This window comes from Alternaria conjuncta (genome assembly GCF_024043145.1).
Source record: "Alternaria conjuncta strain BMP 0040 chromosome Unknown scaffold_21, whole genome shotgun sequence".
NCBI classification, from domain to species: domain Eukaryota; kingdom Fungi; phylum Ascomycota; class Dothideomycetes; order Pleosporales; family Pleosporaceae; genus Alternaria; species Alternaria conjuncta.
In genome coordinates this window covers 374969-396043 of record NW_026250110.1, presented here as the reverse complement: position 1 = coordinate 396043, position 21075 = coordinate 374969, and the positions used below count along the sequence as shown (strand labels likewise).

The 21075-nt window shown below is 54.3% G+C and overlaps 6 protein-coding genes across 6 annotated transcripts; 4 read left to right on the top strand and 2 right to left on the bottom strand.

Annotated features, from left to right (window-relative positions):
- Window positions 1-5768: 5768 nt before the first annotated feature.
- MDM12 (Mitochondrial distribution and morphology protein 12) lies at window positions 5769-7076 on the top strand (the record flags this gene model as incomplete). Its single annotated transcript, XM_051474420.1, has 1 exon — window positions 5769-7076. The coding sequence occupies one exon, from the start codon at window positions 5769-5771 to the stop codon at window positions 7074-7076; it is 1308 nt and encodes a 435-aa protein (XP_051321913.1).
- Window positions 7077-8894: 1818 nt separating this feature from the next.
- On the top strand, window positions 8895-11102 carry J4E85_010206 (uncharacterized protein; the record flags this gene model as incomplete). Its single annotated transcript, XM_051474419.1, has 3 exons — window positions 8895-9641; window positions 9693-10074; window positions 10117-11102. The coding sequence occupies 3 exons, from the start codon at window positions 8895-8897 to the stop codon at window positions 11100-11102; spliced, it is 2115 nt and encodes a 704-aa protein (XP_051321912.1).
- Window positions 11103-11275: 173 nt separating this feature from the next.
- On the bottom strand, window positions 11276-12112 carry J4E85_010205 (uncharacterized protein; the record flags this gene model as incomplete). Its single annotated transcript, XM_051474418.1, has 1 exon — window positions 11276-12112. One exon carries the CDS (start codon window positions 12110-12112, stop codon window positions 11276-11278), a length of 837 nt encoding a protein of 278 aa, XP_051321911.1.
- A 641-nt stretch (window positions 12113-12753) lies between these two features.
- J4E85_010204 (uncharacterized protein) lies at window positions 12754-13545 on the top strand (the record flags this gene model as incomplete). Its single annotated transcript, XM_051474417.1, has 1 exon — window positions 12754-13545. One exon carries the CDS (start codon window positions 12754-12756, stop codon window positions 13543-13545), a length of 792 nt encoding a protein of 263 aa, XP_051321910.1.
- Window positions 13546-14861: 1316 nt separating this feature from the next.
- On the top strand, window positions 14862-18485 carry J4E85_010203 (uncharacterized protein; the record flags this gene model as incomplete). Its single annotated transcript, XM_051474416.1, has 3 exons — window positions 14862-14957; window positions 15007-18150; window positions 18201-18485. 3 exons carry the CDS (start codon window positions 14862-14864, stop codon window positions 18483-18485), a joined length of 3525 nt encoding a protein of 1174 aa, XP_051321909.1.
- Window positions 18486-19742: 1257 nt separating this feature from the next.
- J4E85_010202 (uncharacterized protein) lies at window positions 19743-21047 on the bottom strand (the record flags this gene model as incomplete). Its single annotated transcript, XM_051474415.1, has 3 exons — window positions 19743-20841; window positions 20897-20929; window positions 20980-21047. 3 exons carry the CDS (start codon window positions 21045-21047, stop codon window positions 19743-19745), a joined length of 1200 nt encoding a protein of 399 aa, XP_051321908.1.
- Between the last annotated feature and the right edge of the window lie 28 nt (window positions 21048-21075).

The window sequence follows — 21075 nt, the reverse complement described above, 5'->3', positions numbered from 1 at the left end:
GCATCCTGCATCCGCCATGAGCCGTGAAGTTCCGGACAATCCTTCCGCCAATGAACCACGAGTACGTTTTGCAGTGGTTAGCATTGCCTGCTCGGTCGCTTTGCCTGATGATCGACAGGCATTGTGCGTGTCAATTGTACCTTGCATCTATACCGAAGGCCTCCGCGGCTTCCGGAAGTTACAGTTGTCAAACGGCGGAAAAACTCTCTCGTCGGCATTTTGGCAATGGAACCGGTACGTCAGTAGCCTAAGCCTCGCTTTCGCTTAGAGGGCTGATATGAATGCGAGCATCCAAATTATATCTTATCATATCAGTGAACTAACCGTTGGCTTGTGCTAAGGCAGGCACTTTCGATATAACCCTTATGTCGTTCATGTTGTCGTTGCCTGAAAGGGTGCGCAAAACGCCCGTTTGGCCGCTTTTCTAAGTATTGATGATCTGCTGCTAACCCCACAAGCTTTATCGGTTTCAGTGTCCAATGCTTTCGAGTACGGATATAGATGAGCAACATTTATGCGGAGCTTGTACGCACCGTGAGGCTGCAATGGGCTCTGGAGCTGGGTTCCGGTAACTACCGCTGTCCATGGATGCATCTCCTGTGGAGCTGCATCCTAGCTGCATGTGCAACTATATTCTTTCTCACCCTATGCCAGCGAGCTTTCTGTTTCGGATGCAGGCCGTACTGTAGATGAGCTGACAAGGGAAGAGTCTCAACAACATGTAAGATTGCTTATGATCTCGTCGATGATAACCAAGAAGTCATAACGGTGCCGAGAGTAGACGAGACACCCTGTCCGTCATGAGGCGGGGCAGCCCCGGTCCTCATAGTTGCTGATCAGGCGTACGCCGAGGTTGACGCATGGCTTTGGTGCTAGTCATGGCGGCGGCCATGATATATGTACAGGTGGAGTGGGGCATGCTGTGCCTCTTAGCAATTGCTATCCTGATATGAATGCTAGCGAGAGGAGCTGCCAACGGTTTTGTGGTCAGCGGAAGAATGTAAGGATAGGGCCGCTGTCACAAGCGCACCGTGGCATAGCGTGGCCTGAGCTAGTGCCTTCGCGTGTGGTAAGCGCAACCGAGATGCGCATCCTGGAGATTACCGCCAGGCTGACCTGAACGGCGCTGAGTCGCAAGTGATCCTTTGAGAATTGTGCGTGAATCGGCCGGCACTCGCATGGGCACTGGTGTGGCTCTTCTCGTAATCTCCACCTTGTACTGCACTGATCTGCGGACGATGCTGATCGTTGATCAGCTCTCGAGCGTGGTCGAGTGCCGAGCAACAGCCGGAGCAGGTGACATGAGGCTGCTGTGATGCGTGGAGACGTGGGACAAGCCACACACAAAGGGGAAAACGAGTCACATCTTAATCTTACAGCCGCGAGCCTCCGTGCCTCAAACGTGGATGGATCTGCCGAAACACAACCCTGGCCCAAGTGGGCGATAGCACCCCAGGCGAGGGCAACAGACTTTACAGGATTGTTGCAGGTAAAAAGACGTAGGTTGCTTCTGCGCGCCAGTTCTGCAGTCGCGCGGACTTGATTCCTGCGTCTCGCAAAACGAAACAGTCCGCGTTGCTTTTTGATCACCGACGGCGCATCTGCACTTGTGGAGCTCCAGGTCGCACAAGTCGATCAGGTAAGAGCGGGCCGTGACGCTAGGCCACGTCGGGCGAAGCGCGCAAAACTACCCCTGTCGCCCGTTGGAGACTGCTTGTGCAACACATTTTTTTGACAGGCTAGGTACACAGCATGCGACGAGTAGCGCCTGTATCTCGATCGCGGTCCGTAAGGGGACGTGTCCATTCGTGTAGGATGGCTTTGCGCTCCAGGTGACTGCTCGTACTGTTGCCGGGATGTGGAGACGGGCAGTCATCACGTCTGGTGAGCGACGGGCCAGCTGCGCAAGCCGGCTCAACCACGATCCCCTTCATACCGGCGCTGACGTGGTGGCTCATTTGACGGGCGTGCTGTCGGCTAGATGTTTGCAATCCGCAGTTCGTTTGGTGCCAGGATTCTAAATTGGGTAGGCGACTGAGGTGAGGACGTTTCCATCTCGTCTCGACTCATGGGCGTAGGTCGCAATCACTACGCTAAAGCTTGCGTCCAAATTTGGCCCACCGAACAACTAGACTCGACAGCAGACGCTTCACTTGACCTCGCCCTAAGGTAGCTGTCGTGGAGTTGCGTTGACGTTATGCAAGGACGGCCCTTATTATTGCCTCCAATGTTCCACCCGTGGTGTCCGTCGCGCTGGAATCGACAGCGCATGACGAGGACTGTAGAGCCCCCGGCGTGTTTTCATCATGTCGAATTGCATTCACAAGGGTGCCATGTGCCAGCGATGTGCGGTCGCGACAGGAACCAGGGTGCGTTTATTTGGTCGACGACCACTTCTGCTTGAGTCGAGGCGTGAGTCAGGACGCGCAAACAGACTCGGGCGCTGGCCGCCGACAATGCGACTGAGGTCAGTTGGCGATATCCACATTGGCGTCACAGGCGAGCATGCGGCTATCCGTCTGGCACAATGTTGCAACTAGCCTTGTCGGACGGACTGTTGCAGTAGTGGAGGTCAACGTCCATCAACAGCACATGTTGTACCGTACGAGTAAGATGCAGACGAGAGAGTCAGCCCTGTATGGTCTGATGCACGGGGCCCTCATCCGACCGGCCAAGGGAATCTGCTGCTGCCGCGAGAGTGCTGGCGTTGCATGTCCTGTTTGCGTGGTATCCAAGTACCTCAGGCGCAGATGAATGGAAATGGACGAGCATCGGAGCTGGCGCAGCGGGTGTTTCCTGGCAAAGTGCCGGGTTGACTCCGCAAGTGTGCAGACCCTGGGCAGGTGAAGGAGGAGAGCAACGGTCGTCGGGTGTCCAGGCACGGCGATTGGGCCATTCACGGCGTGTTGGTCACAGCACTGGCGCTCGACAAGGAGGCGGGATCACCCTGGCTGATGCGATGCTGGCTTGCTGGCTGCAGCTAGGCGTCAAGGCTAGTAGCTCCGCGTATGTATGTGCTTGCCTTTCCGCACGGAGCCAACGGCTGTACAAGACTGTCGCGTCTTGTTGCAAACGGGAGCGAAGGTAATCTAAGAGCTTTGGAGCGTACCGTCAGACTGGCTCGCTGCCATGTCGAAGTTATAAAACTCTCCACGCTGCCCGCTGCATCCCCTCTGGACGCTCCGACCAATTCCTCACCCGCTCGACCAAGTAGACCTACCCTGCTGCTGCTCTTCTGCTCTCCTCCCCGACCAGTCCAGCACCATCCCACGCCCGCCAACAAGCTTTGATACCTCCGCCGGCCGCCTATCTTCTCCGCGTCACGCTTGTTTTTTGGCCTGCCTTTCTTCTTCCTGCTCCAACTCCGTCTTCTCCTCTGCTTCCCCGCGAGCCCGTTGAGCTGCGCTCCGCACGGCAGTCTCGCCCTCACCTGCAAGAAGAAAGAGCTCCCGTCCGCCAGCCAATCAGCGCCCCCAAGCTGCCACCCCGCCTTCCTCGTCTCCCACGCCGCTGCAGAAGGCGCTACCCCCGCCGTACGACCGCGCCTGCCCCATTCGCCGGCCCCCGCCAACATGTGCACCAAGGTCGTACACAAATATGGCTGCGGCCACGAGATTGCTGAGAAGGCGCCATGCGCGACGTCAAGAACAGCTCCATGCGGCGTCTGCAACACCAAGACCGTCAAGCACGACGAGAAGTGTGATAGATGCGACCATTGAGACAGGTGCGCCCGGCCCTCCCCAAACCCTACGCGTCACACGTGTCTAACCCCCCTCGTCCTATAGTGTACTCCCGTCAAATTATTCGCACGATACCCCATCACGGCCAGCCAGTCGCACGCATCGAGCCCGCCTTCGCACTCGCATTCCAAGCACCTCCTCTCTCTTAGCTTCTCGTCGCGCGACTCTCTGGCCCTGATACACAGCTAGCTCCCCATTGAGGCTCTAGCCCTAGGACTGCATTTCACGGCGTCACGGATTTCAAAAAAGTATTGGTCCCCTTTGGGTATTGTCTCTTAATTGGACTGTGGGCACCGCAAGTCCGGCGTTTTGGATACAGGCTGGTGTTGCGAGACACTTTCTTACTCGTGCCACTCGGCAGCTTTCTTACTACATGGATACCACGCTCTCCTAATCTTGTCGCGCCATGCGCCGACGGCGAACCGCACCGGTTCTCTCTTCTTATCTTGTCATTGTTATCACTATATTTCTGTCTGCAGTCTCTGGCGCTCCGCGACGTTGACACGAGGGGAAACGGCCAGTATACGAGCAAGTCAATCAAACCCTGGGCATCCGAGATGGGCACTTCGTTCTCTCTCGGATTGCCATAATTCATCTGTTGAGCCCATTCTTCTATTGCGCCGCCTCCGCGGATCTCGAGACCGTCGCGGCCCAATCAATCTGCGCTGATCTGCGGTACAGTATCACGCATGAGGAACATATGCAATGCCGTTTTTCGCCAATCGCCCTGGCTTACGGCCTCTGCGATGCCATCAATCACATTTCATGTAGCTCTCGAACCACGTCGGCGAGCTGCGCCAATCACGCGAGCCGCCTATTTGCTCTGTATATTGGGTCTGACTCCCTTGTATACCAGCCCTGCACTAATACCCAGGTAAACGAGACGACGTGGTCAAGGCACCGTCTATTCTAAGCCCGTGATAGGATGCCATCAATCAAGCTCCAGTCTTGTCATGCAGCACATGCTAGCATGTGCACCGGGCACAAGTCTCAACCTGGGAACAGGAGCGTCGCCGTCGTATGATGCTCAAAATATGGCTGTCTTATTACACCTCCGATCATGCTGAGGGACGGGCCGTAGCATGTTCAACGCCGTAAGCTTAGAGGCGTCTCTCCCAGCCATGCTGCCACATGTATCTCAGCCTCCATGGCTGCCTGAAAACTCTCGCAGTAAACTCAGTCCAAGTGAGTGCATTGCTTTCATGTGACCAACAGCAAAGCCGCGGCCTGTGCAGACATGTATCCAGATCGCCAAATAACCGAGACTCTTGTATATTGGCACCTGATATGCGTCAAGCTCCGCACTGGTCATCTGCAGCCAACCGGGTAACGCGTCTTCTAGAAGGCATTCAGCCTGACCACCTTGACGGTTCAACCGAAGACTGAGCCACATAGACGCAGCAATAGCGTCGTTTGTCATGCGTGTGATTGTGCACCGGCCCCATCAGGCTTTTCTCGCCACGCTGTTGAAGCTAGTATGGTTGATTGAATCGACACTCGAGAGCGCCGTGGCCCCTCTGAATTGGCATCTTCAGTCTAATTTAATCCCCTGTGGTGGGTGTTTTGCATGTACCAGTGCCGACCCTTGTGACTACCACTCTATCCCTTGCTCTTGATTCCGCGAGACATCACATGGTCGATCTGCAGCAAGGCGCTTGTACTAGTACGTGCAGCGACGCAAAGCGGCTCCTTTCGCTTCATCAATTAGACGACCTTCGCTCGAGTGCAGTCGCATCCTGTACCAACTTGAGACAACACCGGCAGCGGGTCTCGCTATGAAGTGTTGAGTCTAGTCGGCTCGGGGTCGGAGGAGTGACAGGGTGTTGATGCAGACGCGAATAGCTCATCACACCCGCACGTTTCGTGAAGAAATGAGATGCGCAAGCGATGACTTCGTTGTCAGGATGATGAGTGGTTCGACGGCTCGGCGTCGTTTGTGCGCTCGGCCCGGTAGTCGCTTCCTCATTCGGCCTCGGCAGCCGCGAGTTTCAATGTTCTGTCGACAACCCCAACCTCCACTCCGCAGCCATGTCGATTGATATCAACTGGGACACCATCACAGGCGGTGCAGAGGGCTCCGCGCGCGCTGAGACAATACGCGCCTTCATCCACGACCGCTTTCAGCAGGTGACGCTGCCACGCTTCATCCGCTCAGTTCACGTGCACTCATTCGACTTCGGCAGCGTACCCCCGGAGATTGAGATTAAAGACATATGCGACCCACTACCTGACTTTTACGAGGATGATGAGGACTACCCAGACGAACAAGGGGACGGGCCAGAGGAAGGCGACACGCAGCATGACGCCAAGTCACGCGACTCCAGCAACCCACCCAGTCGTTCACGAAGGGATAGCCATTCTAGGGAACGAGGCCGAGAGGTAGACTTGGAGGAACACACTCCCATTCAGACCAGGTTACGCCCTTTTCAACCTCTTCCTCGGCCATCCACGAAACGCGCGTCATTGGCTCCCAACGAACTAGGCAGCCCATTCTTTCATGGAGCACTCACGCCAGGCATCCCTGGTGGCACCTCCAATATGAACTACTTCCATCTACCTTTGAGTGCAGGTCTCTCCGGCGCTACCACGCCTCTTGCTGCTGTAGCTGGTGCGCAATTGCATAATTGGCTTGAGAACCCTCACGGTCGGCCAACTACGCCAACAAATATGCGTTTGCGGAACGCAGCGTCCATGAACTCGCTAACCCTCACACCGCAATCTCACCCAGATCCAAGTTCAAGGCCTTCCTCAAGGCACCAACAGGACGAGGGAAAGAGGCCGTCCTTTGCCGGATCAGACGATGGTACTTCTCAGCATAGCTATGCGCGGACACCGTCTGCGTCTCCTCACCGCATGCGTGAGAAGAGTCCTGATGACATACAGGTTGTGACTCATGTGCAATACTCCGGCGACATCAAAATGTCACTGACAGCGGAAATCCTGTTGGATTACCCGATGCCAAGCTTTGTCGGCATTCCTCTTAAGCTAAACATCACCGGACTCACCTTTGACGGTGTTGCGATATTGGCATACATCAAAAAGCGGGCCCATTTCTGTTTCTTGTCACCAGATGACGCAGATGCTCTAGTCGGCGGCGAGACCGGCTTCAACGGTCTTCAAACAGACGCACAAGGCCAAAACCCGCGGCCTGTGCAACGACCTAAGATCGGAGGTCTGCTGGAAAACATCAAAGTCGAAAGCGAGATAGGTGGCCAGGGCAGTGGAAAGCAGGTCCTCAAGAATGTCGGGAAGGTGGAGTCTTTCGTGCTGGAGCAGGTCAGGCGCATCTTCGAAGATGAGTTTGTCTATCCAAGTTTCTGGACGTTCCTCGTTTAGAGCTCTGGAAGTCGCTCCGCATAAAGAGCGATTGTATGTATAATTGCATGCGCTACATACATTACATGTACAGCCAGCCAGCCTCAGCAACGAAATGGCGATGTGACATTCCGCATCGGCATTGTTCACCGCCAACGGTGGATGGGATTCATTCGAGCACAGCATTTCATCTGTCCATTATGGACCTTAACACACGGCATGCATGCATACAATTTCGGGGTCACACAACAGCGCTTTTCCCCACCCGAGTGACAAAACTAGTGTCTCACGGCAGCAAAGAGCCTTGTAGCAAGCCCTTCCTTTGTGTTCACTACAAGGGTCATACGGCAGACGCCCCGAGAACGTGGGTTACTTGCAGTCACCATGGGCACCCGCAGAAGCGATGAGGGACGGCATTTTGACAGCTATGTTACTGACAGCGGGTGTGACGGAGTTAGGCCACGTTGGTACCTTCAGAACAGGGAGAAGGACAAATGAAGCACTCTTTTGAGCCGTTAGTGCGAGTGTAACCTGCCTGTCAAGATCACTACCCGTCGGCGTCGGCATCGGGCCCATACAGACAAGCCTCGCACCGCGGTTGTGTCCCGTCAACTAGCGCATTGCCCATCAACCTTGTTATCATGTGTGTTGATCATCGATGCCGCATCCTGTCCCTCGTTTCCCGCCATTCCCGCCTTCATTGCAATCACCCTGGCTGCATGCGCCCTTTGCTAGCATACAGGTATGCATTTCGCCAATGATACCCACATACGATGTTGTGGATTCAACCTCACCGGTCGTTGAACCGCCTTTGTACCGACTGACCAGTGATATAGAGGCACGACAGATCAGACCCAACAGATTCCGTACAGAGTCTGCAATTCCCCCAGACGATCACATTGACGCAACACCTTACTGCTAGAGTACTGCAATGGCCAATCCCAGTATGCCAACAATTCGCAATCTGGTAGCGCAATCTCACCACGTAAACTGAGATGAAATTCATGCCTCTCAACATCAAACACGAGCGCCTTCTAATGTTCTCAATCACATGTGACCTATTCTTGGACAATCATAAGATAGAGTTTCGATAACCCTTGGAATGGATGACAACCATGTCGCATGCTTTGCGCAATATTACCGTACCTTGTGCCGTTATTGTCACATATAGGCTCTTGGGTCATAGTACCGGCAAGGATTGCGGCGCTCTGGCGTGTCTTGCATGGCGGAAGTTGTCACGTCCGTCTACAACTGCTTTAGCCAAGCAAGCAACAGCACGTTTTGGTAGAGTTGAATGGTTTAATCTGACGATGATTGCTCGAATATGGCTGGACTGCGACGGTAAGACTACAGAGGTCGTACGAAACCATCCCGAAGCGGGATGCTCATGCAATAATAAAAACCACTTATATGTCCACGTCTATGCATTCCTCAATGGTCTTTGGCGCCCCGAGAGTTCACACTTCCCAGGCTTGGCACATCCATTTCTTTTGGAGGACGGCATAGAGGTCAATCTGTACCGATACCACACCATTGCTGATCGGTCTACAGCCTGGCGTATTTGTTACTACTGTATGAAGTTGTCGCAAGCTAACTATAGTTTCCATCACTAATCTGGTTGACATCCGATCAGGCCTCCAGACATTTTGAAACTTGGATGATGTGCATGCACCGTGCCTGCTGGTTAGGCTTGCCGACAAGGCCGCGTTCAAGCGAGGCTGGCTGACTGAGCGCGAATGGGCCAATGACGCACACCATTCCCCACATCGCGACCCCGCGCGTCATGATCCAAAATGACGCAGGACGCGCCTGTGCGCCCTGACGCTACTCGATCCACTCATGAGGCTGCGAAACTTCGTGCGCCACGCCCGCGTCACTCGAAATCCGCGGCTGTCTGTGTTCAGCAACAGCAAACCCTACCAGTATGAGCGTCTGCCATCGCCTACCTGTATACGCCTATTGGAGCTCCTACCAGTGACAAGCAACGGTATCATTCGCTGCTCGTTGAAGGTTACTGAGCTTGCAGATGCGCCTTCCTTCAAAGCTCTGTCATACACATGGGGTAGTCCTCAAGCCAGTTCCATATCAGGAACATCGAGACAGTATGAAGTAGGACTGAAACCTGCATCGAAAGACGCAGTAGAATCGACCCGCCACCACACCATCATATGCGATGGCTGTCTTCTCAAGGTCACCAGTAACCTTCGAGATGCACTGCAAATGCTCAGCAACGCTATCAACATGCCACATATGCCGAAGACCCCGACCTACTACTGGATAGACCTTTTGTGCATGAACCAAACAGACATTGAGGAGAGGAATGCCCAGGTTGCCCGTATGGGTGATGTTTTCAAGAGGGCCGATGGAGTTGTTGTCTGGCTAGGCAAAGAGGATCAGTACACGTTGGATGCTGTCACTACCATGCAGAAGATAGCGGCTATTCCCGAGAAACACTGGCCGCTAGTACCTTACACATCCTTCTACAATCCCGAAGAGAGTCAGCTAGTATCCTCTACTGGTCTCACCTTCTACAACTGGCTAGGCTTCATAGTCCTCATCAACCGCCCATGGTTCAAGAGGGCTTGGGTGAGTTTGCAACGAATAGCCACATGCACAGCCGACGACTGATATCATCAGGTCGTTCAAGAGATCGCACTTGGCAAATCGGCTCTGGTAGTCTGTGGTAACAAGGTCTTTCCTTGGGAAATTCTATCCAAAACGCTGTCTTTTGTCAAGCTCACGAGATGGTATCATCATCTCCATGCAGACAAACTAAAGCATGTAAAAGAGCTGCGGAAACATCCTGGTATCTACAAGCAAATTCTCAAGTCGAAGCTAGCTGTCGGCATCAGCCCTCTATATCTCAATGATACCCGGCTATTCGCATCTTCACTGATCAGAGACGACGGTCAAGCGACCAAACAACCGTCTTTTCGGAACCTGCTCGACAAGCACCGCTTTTCAGAGTCTTCAGATCCCAGGGACAAGGTGTACGCATTTCTCGGCCTGGCCAACCGGGGTATGTCTCCATTTCGTACGCAGCCTAACGCACTTACGCCAGATTACAATCTCAGTGTACAGGAGGTCTTCACACAAACTACAGCGGTACTCATGTCGTCTTACAAGAACCTTTCGTGGTTGTCACACGTGGAGGACTTCTCGCAAAGACGGACATCGGGGTTGCCATCCTGGGTACCCGACTTGAGCGTGCCGCTTCAACCTTACCCGCTTCGCTATCGTGGTCCGGCATACTGGCATGCTGCTGGCAACCGCGCCTGGCGTCCGGATGTAGAAAGCATGAAAAGAGGACTTCTCCCGGTGCAAGGACATCGATTAGATCAAATCGATCAGACTTCGCTGCTTATCGATGAATCGGAAGACCCTCCAGCGGTATGGGCAAGCATCGTGAACCTGGCCCTTGCGCTTGACTTATCCTACCCCGACCCAGGCGGCACTGGCAAGGCACCATCGCGTGTCGAAGTACTCTGGCGAACGCTAACTACCGACATCTACAACCATACATACCCTGCTCCTGTAAAAACAGGCGAACTCTTCATTGATTACATCCTCAACCTCCAGATCCGGCATCGCTTGACTCCATGGTCCAGCGCTGACGATTTCCAACCTCATCATTCGCCACTGACAGAGTCTGTATATCCAGATTGGCGCAAACTCCTTGAGCTCGAACCACCGGACTCGCCGTACAGCTTCGAATCGTATTCTAAGCGCTTAGTTGCCGTGGTGGAGAGTATGTTCAATGGTACATATTCGCCAATCGGGCTTGCGCAGCTACAGCACGAGCTCGATCAAAGCGCAGGCCGACAACGAAGACTATTCAAAACACGCGGAGGGTTTATGGGCACGGGGGCGAGGTCACTGCGTGTAGGCGACGAGGTCTGGGTGCTGTATCGCGGTGGTCTTCCCTTTGTGCTGCGGCCTTTGCCTAATGGCCGTTACTGTCTTGTCGGAGAGTCATTCGTGTACGGAGTGATGCATGGAGAAGCTCTAATGATGGATCTTCGTCGACAGAATATCGTTCTTGAGTAGGATGCTTGAGTCTATCACAGTGGGAACCAAAATGCGTTCAGGTACTGGATATGTTCACGTGCTATTCGCCGCCATCACAACAGCGCTTCTTTCTTTCTTCCTATCACCCCTTTACTTCGCGTCATGTATCCCATCGAATGTTGCAACGACTATCGCTCCTCAAAAATGTTTCACTATACGCACACGAAGTACTTCTCCTGCAACGCATCATGCAACCTTCCAAACACACCTCCATGCCACATCCGGAAATCATCCCATTCTTCAGTGGGCATACAAGAAGCCATCATATTCACCCATCCACCCACGATAAGATCCGCATAGTTCGCCTTTTCACCCTCCAAGAACGGCCCTTCTTCATGAACCATGAAAAGATCTGCCAGCGACTTCAGCGCCGCCTTGAACGCTACCTTGAGCTGCTCTCTAGCCTCGCCTTGAATGCAGATACTGTCCCAGGAATCCAAGTGCGCACGTTTGCTCATCTGTGCTTTCGCGGCATCTGCCGTCTCAGGGTTGAAAGGCATATATTGAGCAACAAGCACCACGTGAGCAGAGAATGTGGCGTCGACGTGGGTGTTGAACTTTGCATACGCCTCATGCTTGGCCCCTTCGTTCAACGTGAGGGGTGCATAGAACATGGTGTCTTTGTTCGGACTCTCGTAGTCAAGTCCAGTGTGGGTGGAGTCTTTAGGAAAAAGACAGCCACCAGAGTTGGGAAATTTGTCTTCGAGGTAGTTGGCGATGTCGAAACTGTCCCCGATGACCCTGTCTGCGGACGGGTCTTGCAGCATGGGTAGGGTGTGGAAGTCGGATCCATCGTCTAGCTTACGTGTGGCTGGGCAATTGAGTCCTTTGCGGACGGTGGAGATGTCGAGGAGATCGACCCAGGTTGTTTTGAAAGGAACGCCTTTGAAACTTAGGGCGAGGCGGGCTTTGGAGGGGTTGGGTGCATAGGAGCGGGGCTGGATTGGGGAGGAGATGTCGTAGAAGACGAGGGGTTTGAGGTCTGTCATCTTGGCAGTGGTTGTTGGTATAAGAGTACAGCTGCCTGGGATTGAGGGCAAGTGAGGGTGGAGATGTTGAGTCAGGGAGCTGTGATGTGGAAAGATGCAGGTAGGCCATGCACGTAAGACTAAAGGAGCTTGGCGGGTTGCGGGGCGACACGAGAAATAGAGGATAGCAACGACATGTATTCGCACGTGTTGCAAGAGTCTACGATGGGTTTCGCCGGGTCTCACGATGTTAGCTGGGGTCGACTGAGCTGGTGCTCCTGCCGGTATCTCAGACAGGGTAAGAGCGCACGGACCCGAAAGCAGCTGTTGGGAGCAAGATGGATCTTGTTCCTGTGGAGCAGACACTACCCCACGAGCTTTGACGCGTCTGCAGTCCAGGAAGCCGATTTTACTACGGGGCGCTCATATTCGTTTGTTCGGCGTGTAGTGGCCGACGTGAGCAGCATCGGGCAGGTTCACGCGTGTAGCGATGACTAACCCAGCGAATGACTGGCTCGGCACCAGCTCTTGTCCTCGTCATAGGCCAGCCGACTGCTCACACGCGCGATGGGTGTCGCATTCCCTACGAGTGCAATGCGTGCGGCGAGGGTATATATGCCGCGGCCTTTGGACTAGCAGCAGACAAGACAACTAAATGCACGATGTCCGCCACTCTGCGTGCACACGCCTTGGACTTCCTAGACGTCGAGCACGATGACGAGCTTCCTGGCTATGACGAGGCTATGCCAGCTCCTGCCTACGGCGCACACGACGGGCCCCTCGCTACCTACTGTCTTCGCCAGTATGATCGCAAGATACAAATGCTCGCTGCCTACGATGCGCCCGTCGCTCCCTCGTACCGGATCACAACCAACAGCTTCCGCGTCTTCTCCAAGAAGCCGGAGATGGAGGTGCTCCATACTTCGCAGGACATGCGACAGCGCAACATAGCCGCACTGTCCTATGACAACGACGGAGGCTTCCCCTGGCGGCCCCGCGCACACTTCGATTACACCGTGGAGGATGGCTCGTGTACGCGGTACAAGATGGAGTCGATGAACTTTGAGGACTGGAGTTGCACCATCGACGGCAAGACGTACGTCTGGGCACTCGACATGCGGCCAATTGCATTGGTGCTGAGCAACAAGGACTCTGGCAAAGTCATTGCGCGCTTTACATTCTCAGACAAGGGCGTGCTCGCCCTGAGAGGTGCAGAGGTTGGCGACTTGGCCATCTTCCGCGACGGACTGACGCTGGCGCCAGGCGGTATCGACAAGGTGGTCTGTGGTGTCATGATTGTCGTTACCTTCTTCAAAAGAATGGGTAGGAACTACACGAACCCGAAGACGAATGGACTGGGGCGAGTAGGGTCGGTGGCCAGAGAGATGCCGCTGCCGTCGCTGCACCGGGGCTCGACAGCAGGCTACTCGAGTCTGGGCAACTGGGCAGGATAGTATGCATGTAGCTGAAGGTTTGATAGTAGGTGGTGCAATACAGATATTGGCTGACCGAAAGACGCGAAAGGTACCATGTTGCTGTGCTTGTGCCACGCGTGGAAGGGCCGAGAAAGCACCTAGAGACGAGATGGGTGTCGATCTGGGGCATGGCCTACCAAAGCGTGGGTGACGGCGTCATGAGGCTAGAAAACGGCGTGACAGCGCTCGCGCACTACTCGAGACAGCGGCGCGGACCGGGCAACGACTGCTAGCAACCACCTAACAGCCGTTGTAATGTTGATGTTTGACGTGATGTTTTATTTCTTTGTGCCGGTGGCTTCATGCCAGTCATGCCTCGGAGGCGAGGCAGGACGCTTAACCCCTATGCGCGCCCGACCCGGGCGAAGGTTCTGGATCGCACCGACTCGAGCCAATCTGCCGATCAAAAGAGCAGGTGGAGACGGGCCCGTCCAAGACGACAAGGCCATCCCCGCTTGCCAAGTGCCTCGAACTCGTGTTTGCTGGTGGAGAGGCAACGCTGCGAGGGCGCCCCAAACACCACACAGCAGACAGCGTGGTGACACCGAGTGTGGCTGACAGCAGTGCGCGTCCAGAATTGACGCCTCTGCACAGCGCAATCTGCTCTGTCCATGCATTGCCCTGGGCCAGCTTGCAAGCTGTGGCGAACCAAGCCTTCGCCTGGGTCTGGAGCCATCAGCCCATGTTCAACGTTCGAGGCGTCTAGCCCAAAGGGACCAACGCCTAATCTCGCCCCGGGAGGCCCGCCCTCTGCCCTTTTCCACCACCGTGGACGCGACTGCGACCTGCACCGAGCCGCCGCCGCCGAGCTGCTCGTCCAGCTTCACACTCATCGCCAGCGCCCGCCAGAGCACCCGCTCGTCCTCTCTTTTCGCCAGTCCGCTGCTCGCAATCGTTCGCCCGGGACCTGCGGCCAAAAGCAATATAAACCCTGCACCACCAGAGGCCGACGCACCTGTCGCGCTGCTTCGGGCCTAGCAGCCTTGGTCGTGCTTTCACTCCACCTCGCCTGCGTGCCTGCCCTCTAAGCCGCGCCCCAGATTAATCGAGATCCTGTACTGATCGTCGACGATACGCTTGGAAAACTCCGCCGCCGCCCGCTGCGAGGAATGGGATTCGCACATTCCCCTCTGTCTACCCACAACACCCGCCCGTCATCGCGTCTGTCAGCTCGCCGGTACCGCTTGGACAGCTGAGTGAGATCCGCCCCGGCTGCGCATTCTCCCACTATTCCCGGGCTGCGTTGCTCCCCTCAAAGCACGTCGGTAGAATAGCCTGCGACTCTTCGCAGAGCCATGGTCAAGATGCGGATTCCCATCCGCGAACAGTTGGGATGTCTGGTTCTGCTGGCGTCCATGATAGGCCTGGCCGTCATAGCCGTCGCAACATGGGTACATATCGACGCTGCATACTCGTCCATGCTGGTACTGACTTTGCCAGCTCACCAACCACAACTTCGTGCTCAACATCCGCTCGACTCGCCTGACGCTGACAGCCTCGCTCAAAGCCGCCCAGCTCTCCTCGAATCTGAACTTGATGCAAATCCTGTCCCAGCAGGCTGCGAACCGCCTCTCCCCACAGGCCGCCCTCAACCGATACTACGACGGCAACACCTCGGAGACGAACTGGGCCCGAGTCGAGGAGGACTACGATGCCATCTTCTCTGGTGATATGCGGACCCGTGTGGCTGTCCAGGCCCAGATATACCCCTTCAATTCCTCCGAGCGCTCCGTCTTCCACCGGACCGCACAGAGCATGACGGACGTTGTGCTGCCCATACTTAAGCCCGACGGCACGAATGCGACGCTAGGCGACAACGAGTACGGCTTCATTCCCGAGCTCTACCCAAAGTTCTCTGTTGAGACGATTCCCTACAACGACACCTTCAACACCTACAAGGCACACTACGAAGGCAGGACCATTGACAACACGAGCTACCTCTTCACCGGGCCCTACCGCGTCAACGAAACACTCAGCTTGGTCTCAGTCACCATACCCATCATCAACAACACGTCCAACATTGACACTCTAGGATGGCTGACGGCTGTCCTGGACGCGTCGCTGATTACCAATGTCATCAACGCCATGGAAGGTCTAGACAACAGTGGTCTTACCCTGCTGTTCGGCCCGGACAATGCCACGAATACCTTTCCTCCGGCATATCTGTACGACGCCGATACCCCCAACGCTCCCGAGAACGTACAGGTTCGCTACCTCGCCCCGCCAACACAGCGAGCAAAGGTGCAACGGCATGGCCAATACGACACCTCTCTTGATCCGCCTCCATTCGACTGGGCAAGATATCCCGCCATTCGCAAGGGTTTCACCAAGCCTACCGGCGCCACCAACAATGCTGGTAGCATCATCTCTACTAGAAACGAGGATGGCGACGATGTTGCCGTTGGGTACGCTGTCGTTAACAGTCCCATGGTCGACTGGATGATTGTGGTAGAGCAAACCCACGATGAGGTCTGGGGACCCATCTACCACCTCCGGAACGTCATCCTTGCCTGTGTCTTTGGCACAATGGGTGCAATGCTACTTCTGGCGTTTCCCGTGGCACACTTCTCCAGTCAGCCCATCCGAAGATTACGCGACGCTACCAAAAAGACAGTAGCGCCTCACATGTTTGAGGACGACGACTTCAGCTCGCAAAACGATGGCGCCAACGACAGTTCGGAAGATGCGGCCCTTGCCCGCAAAGAGGGCTTCTTTGGTCAAATCATACATTACCGGAGAAACGCAAAAATGAACCGAGCAGAGAAGAAGGAAGCCGAGAGGCGGAGACAGTTCCGCATTCCAGGCAAAGTCAAGGATCGTAAACACTTCATTCACGATGAACTCACGGATCTGACAACGACCTTCAACGAGATGACGGATGAGTTGATGATGCAATATGAGAAGCTGGAAGAGCGGGTGGCACAAAGAACAGCTGAGCTCGAACAGAGCAAGAAGGCGGCCGAGGCGGCAAACGAGAGCAAGACGCTGTTCATTGCGAACATCTCGCACGAATTGAAGACACCACTCAACGGTATTTTGGGCATGTGCGCCGTGTGCATGTCGGAAGACGACCCAAACAAGTTGAGACGGTCGCTAGGCATCATCTACAAGAGTGGAGACTTGCTACTCAATCTATTGACAGATCTCTTGACGTTTAGCAAGAACCAGGTCGGTCAACAGCTCAGTCTTGACGAGAAAGAGTTCCGGCTACGGGACATCAGCTCTCAAGTCTTGGCCATTTTCGAAAAGCAAGCAAGAGAGGGCGGCATCAAGCTCGCTGTCGAATTCGAAGGACCATACGAGAACAACCTGGACGATAGCGGACGGCCGAACGAGCTTCGCGACCTCGGACCTTTCGGGCTTGGTCGACTCAAGGACATGGTTCTGTACGGCGATCAACATCGAATTCTTCAGGTGGTCATCAACCTGGTATCGAACAGTCTCAAGTTTACGCCACAGGGTGGTTCAGTCACGCTCACTATCCGTTGTCCTGGAGAGGCACACATGTCAGACAGTCGCAAGGCGTCTCTGCAATCAAGGCAGAGCTCAACGCGCAACTCGAAAACTCGCGTAAGAGCCTCCGCATCAGAGGTAGGATCCGTCTCAATTGCGACACCGAGCGACAACTTCGGAACCGCCAACGTCATCAACGTCATGGGCAAGGGAGATGCGTTCTCCCGCTATATGGCTCAGGAGCGAGCCCCAACACCCCCACCGGGACGGTGGTTGTCTTTCGAGTTCGAAGTCGAGGACACTGGTCCAGGTATTCCCGACCATTTACATGCCAAGATATTCGAGCCTTTCGTCCAGGGCGACTTGGGTCTAAGCAAGAAGTTTGGTGGCACCGGTCTTGGCCTGAGTATCGTCTCGCAGCTGGCTGGTTTGATGAAGGGCACGATCGGTCTCAAGAGTGAGGTCGGGCACGGAAGCGTCTTCACTATGGTAATACCGTTGAAGCACCTTACAAGTCGGGCCGACAGTACAGCCAGCTCCAGGAACGTGAACCTGGAAACCGGGACACCGCGCCGTAGCTTATCGATCGACGAGCCGCCGCGAGGTCGCTCACATGATGACGCGCTTTCGGCCCGCTCGATACAGTCCGCTACAAGTGGCCCGATCGTCGCTGGGAACACCGCTGCTACTGCTCCGTCCGGGCCAGTTGCATTCGACACCGATACCCAGCCTCGTCTTGTCGGTCTTAGTCAGCCTTTCTTCGCTTCGAATGCGCCATTGGAATCACCAAACTCGCAGGTCGCCGCTATGAAGCGTGTTGAAGCCGAAGCAACAAAACGTGGAGACAAAGTAAAGGTCCTCGTCGCCGAAGACAACAAGACAAATCAAGAGGTTGTACTGCGCATGTTGAAGCTTGAAGATGTGTACGATGTCACTGTCGCAAAGGACGGTCAGGAAGCGCTCGACTTGGTCATGGAAAGTATGGAACGCAAAGCTCCATACAACCTCATCTTCATGGATGTCCAAATGCCCAACCTGGATGGTCTGCAATCAACGCGACTGATCCGACAGTCTGGTTTCTCGGCCCCCATTGTCGCTCTGACAGCTTACGCGGAGGAGAGTAACGTGAAGGTATGTAATCAGCGTCCTGATCTCGCTACTGTTATACTAACAAGTCATAGGAATGCCTCGACTCAGGCATGGACTTCTTCCTCTCGAAACCTATCCGCCGACCCGCCCTCAAACACGTCCTCAAAACATACTGTCCTACTATTCCAGAAGAAGAGTCGGACACAACGCCACCCGGTTCCGCGGTCTTGACGCCGAAGCCGAATGGTGTAGCGGTGAAGCCTGCCCCACCAGCGGCGGGGTCCACGGCGCCATTCACCATCGTCTCGGGAACGAGCGATAACCGGCGTACCGATGAATCGCCAGCCATATCGCCCATGACCTCGCCCGCAGCGTAGCGCTAGTGAGGCATTATCTTGCTGCGCTCTCATCTGATCTTTCTCGCTGGATTCACCATCTCTTATCCAGCGACACCTCTGTCTACGAAGTTCCTTGTAATGTCCTAAGCACGATACCACTTAATCGCTACTTTTCTAATCTCGTTTGCGAATTACCAGTTTTCCATTTTCTTTTGCAGCAAATGTACATAGCAAGCATGGCGCTGGTCGGGTACGGGTCGATTCCCTTTTTTTCTTCTGCTGGTTACAAAACATCTGGGTGTGCGTTTTGGCGTTTACTCTTGGGCCTGCAATTGCCAGAGCCTTCTTATCGCTGGGCTTATTTCTTTGGAGAGATTCTGATTTGTCGTCATCCTTGAGGGTGTTTACTTGGTGTTGATCAACGGGGCGATGTGACGTCCGGCAGGGTCTTTTACTAGGCAACAAAACATTTGGTGGGGATCTGGAATGAATCAATTGAACTTATCTTGTAACGCCGTGTTGGCTGTTGCGCATCACTTATACTGTCTGAATTGGTTGTCTGTGAGTGTGTTGTCCTTGCGATACTCTGCGATATTCTGCGATACTCTGCGATATTCTGCGATACTCTGCGATGGATGTAAATGTTTCAAGAGATGAAAGATCTTGCATATTGAACCACCTCATACAATGAAGAGACCGAACAGATGCGCTGCAGTCTACGTCGGCGTAAAAACGTATTAAGAAGACTATAGATCCGAGAAGAGGAAATGGGTACAACAAAGCAGCCGAAGCTGGTAACTCCCCTCGACCAGTGTCCACCGAAAGCGTCATAATGAAGTGTATATATTTTGAAGGGGCCTGCTGTGTGCGGGGCCGAAGCTTTCGAAGAGTGCTAGTAACGAGAGCGAAATATATGACACTGAAACTAGTAACACCAAAATGGGCACGAGGACCCAGAACATATAGTAACAAAATTCCATTGCAATCTGGTCTTCTAGGCTGACAACCTTCTATGAGTGCTTAGACTTTTCCTTGGACGTTGTGATACTATGAACTCTTTTACAGACTTCCTCACGTAAGATGAAGGAAAGTGTAATGGGTTGATCTGGTCTTCTTATATATCGGAGGACTACAGTAATATGAGATTGACCCTAAGTGTCTTGTAGCATCGAATGTTCCGTCTGCTGGCCAATGATACCCCTTCGTGCCTCCCTAGTCTCGACTCAAACAGTAGTATCCAGGACTAAGCTCGGATGTTCCAGACGCTGACCAACAGCTCATACGCGTCCAAAGCCGTCACATGGGAAAAAGAAGAGCGCTCGGGTCGGGAGGAGCTTTCAAGCCGGCCATAGCCCTCACAAACGCATCGTCTTCCGACCTATCTTGTTGTGAATCGCCCACGAGGTCTTCGTCAAGGATGTCAATATCAGTACCAGAGTGACCATGAATAAACGCCATCATAGAGTCGCTGAGGGAGGCAGGAGGACGGCGCTGGAGGCGAAGGGCTTTTCGCATCCTCTTTATCCACTTTGCCTGCCAGTCTTCCTGCGAAAGTGCGTAGTAATCTGAGACGTTGTACTCTTTGCGGTAGTTCATCTCAAAAGCAAGCACAGTGACTTTAGCGCCTTCCTTCATCAACGTGTGAACCACTTTGAGGGAGCGCTCCAGAGCCGGCATACAGTAGATGTGATCACCGTCCCATTGGAGCTTGATCGTCAGGTGGAAACCCTTCTTGACACGCACGTCCAAGAGCCCTTCGAAACAGTGCTGGAAGATGTCTTGGCCATTTTTGGTCTGAATAGAGTGTTCCATTTGGCCCTCGTCTTGAAGGAAAGCGTACTCCTCCAAAGAGAGCTCTAGACGGCGAATGTGGTCGAGAGGTTTGACGCCGAGGTGGAAGTGATCTTCAGACAGGAAGTCGGTTAGTTCGTGGAGGTGATAAGCATTCAACTGACGGCCGGACATGTTGCGATAGTATGCTTTGGCGACTTCCACGGCGACGTCCATTCCCACATACTGGTGCTGGACCCAGAGTGGAAGCTCCCACCAATGGAAACAACGACAGCTGTCTCCCCTGCAGGGTACGGACCAAGGCGCCAAATTGATCTTGTCTCGCACCCGACGACCAGTGAACGCGCGGGACCGTGGGAAACCCCTAGTGTTCGAAGTCTTCTCGTTCAAGGTCACGTCATGGAAGACCAGCCTGAGCATGGGCTCATCCCAGACGTAGTCGTAGACCATCTCGCGGAGCTCTGGTGGTAGAGTGGTGTGGAACTTGTCGACGAATTTGCGGCAGAGCTTCTCAGCGACGATGCGGGTGAGGTGATGACACTCCTTGCCCACATTTGTTCGCCTGATTTCGAGCTCTGCAACCTTGCTCTTGAACTTGTCGAGCCTGTGTGGGAGTTTAGATATGATACCTTACGAGATCGCTCGAAAAGAAGACTTACTCGGTCTGGACGGATATCTCTTCTGAGAGAAGCCTGTACGGTGTGAGTAATCGTTTGTAGCTGTCGCTGTTGTGATCACTGACCTTGACAGCTCTGCCTCGGTAGCCTCGAGCGTAGGCCCATCGTCGCGGAAAGGGGTCGCGCTGGCCATACTGAGAGATCAGGTATAGATGCTGATC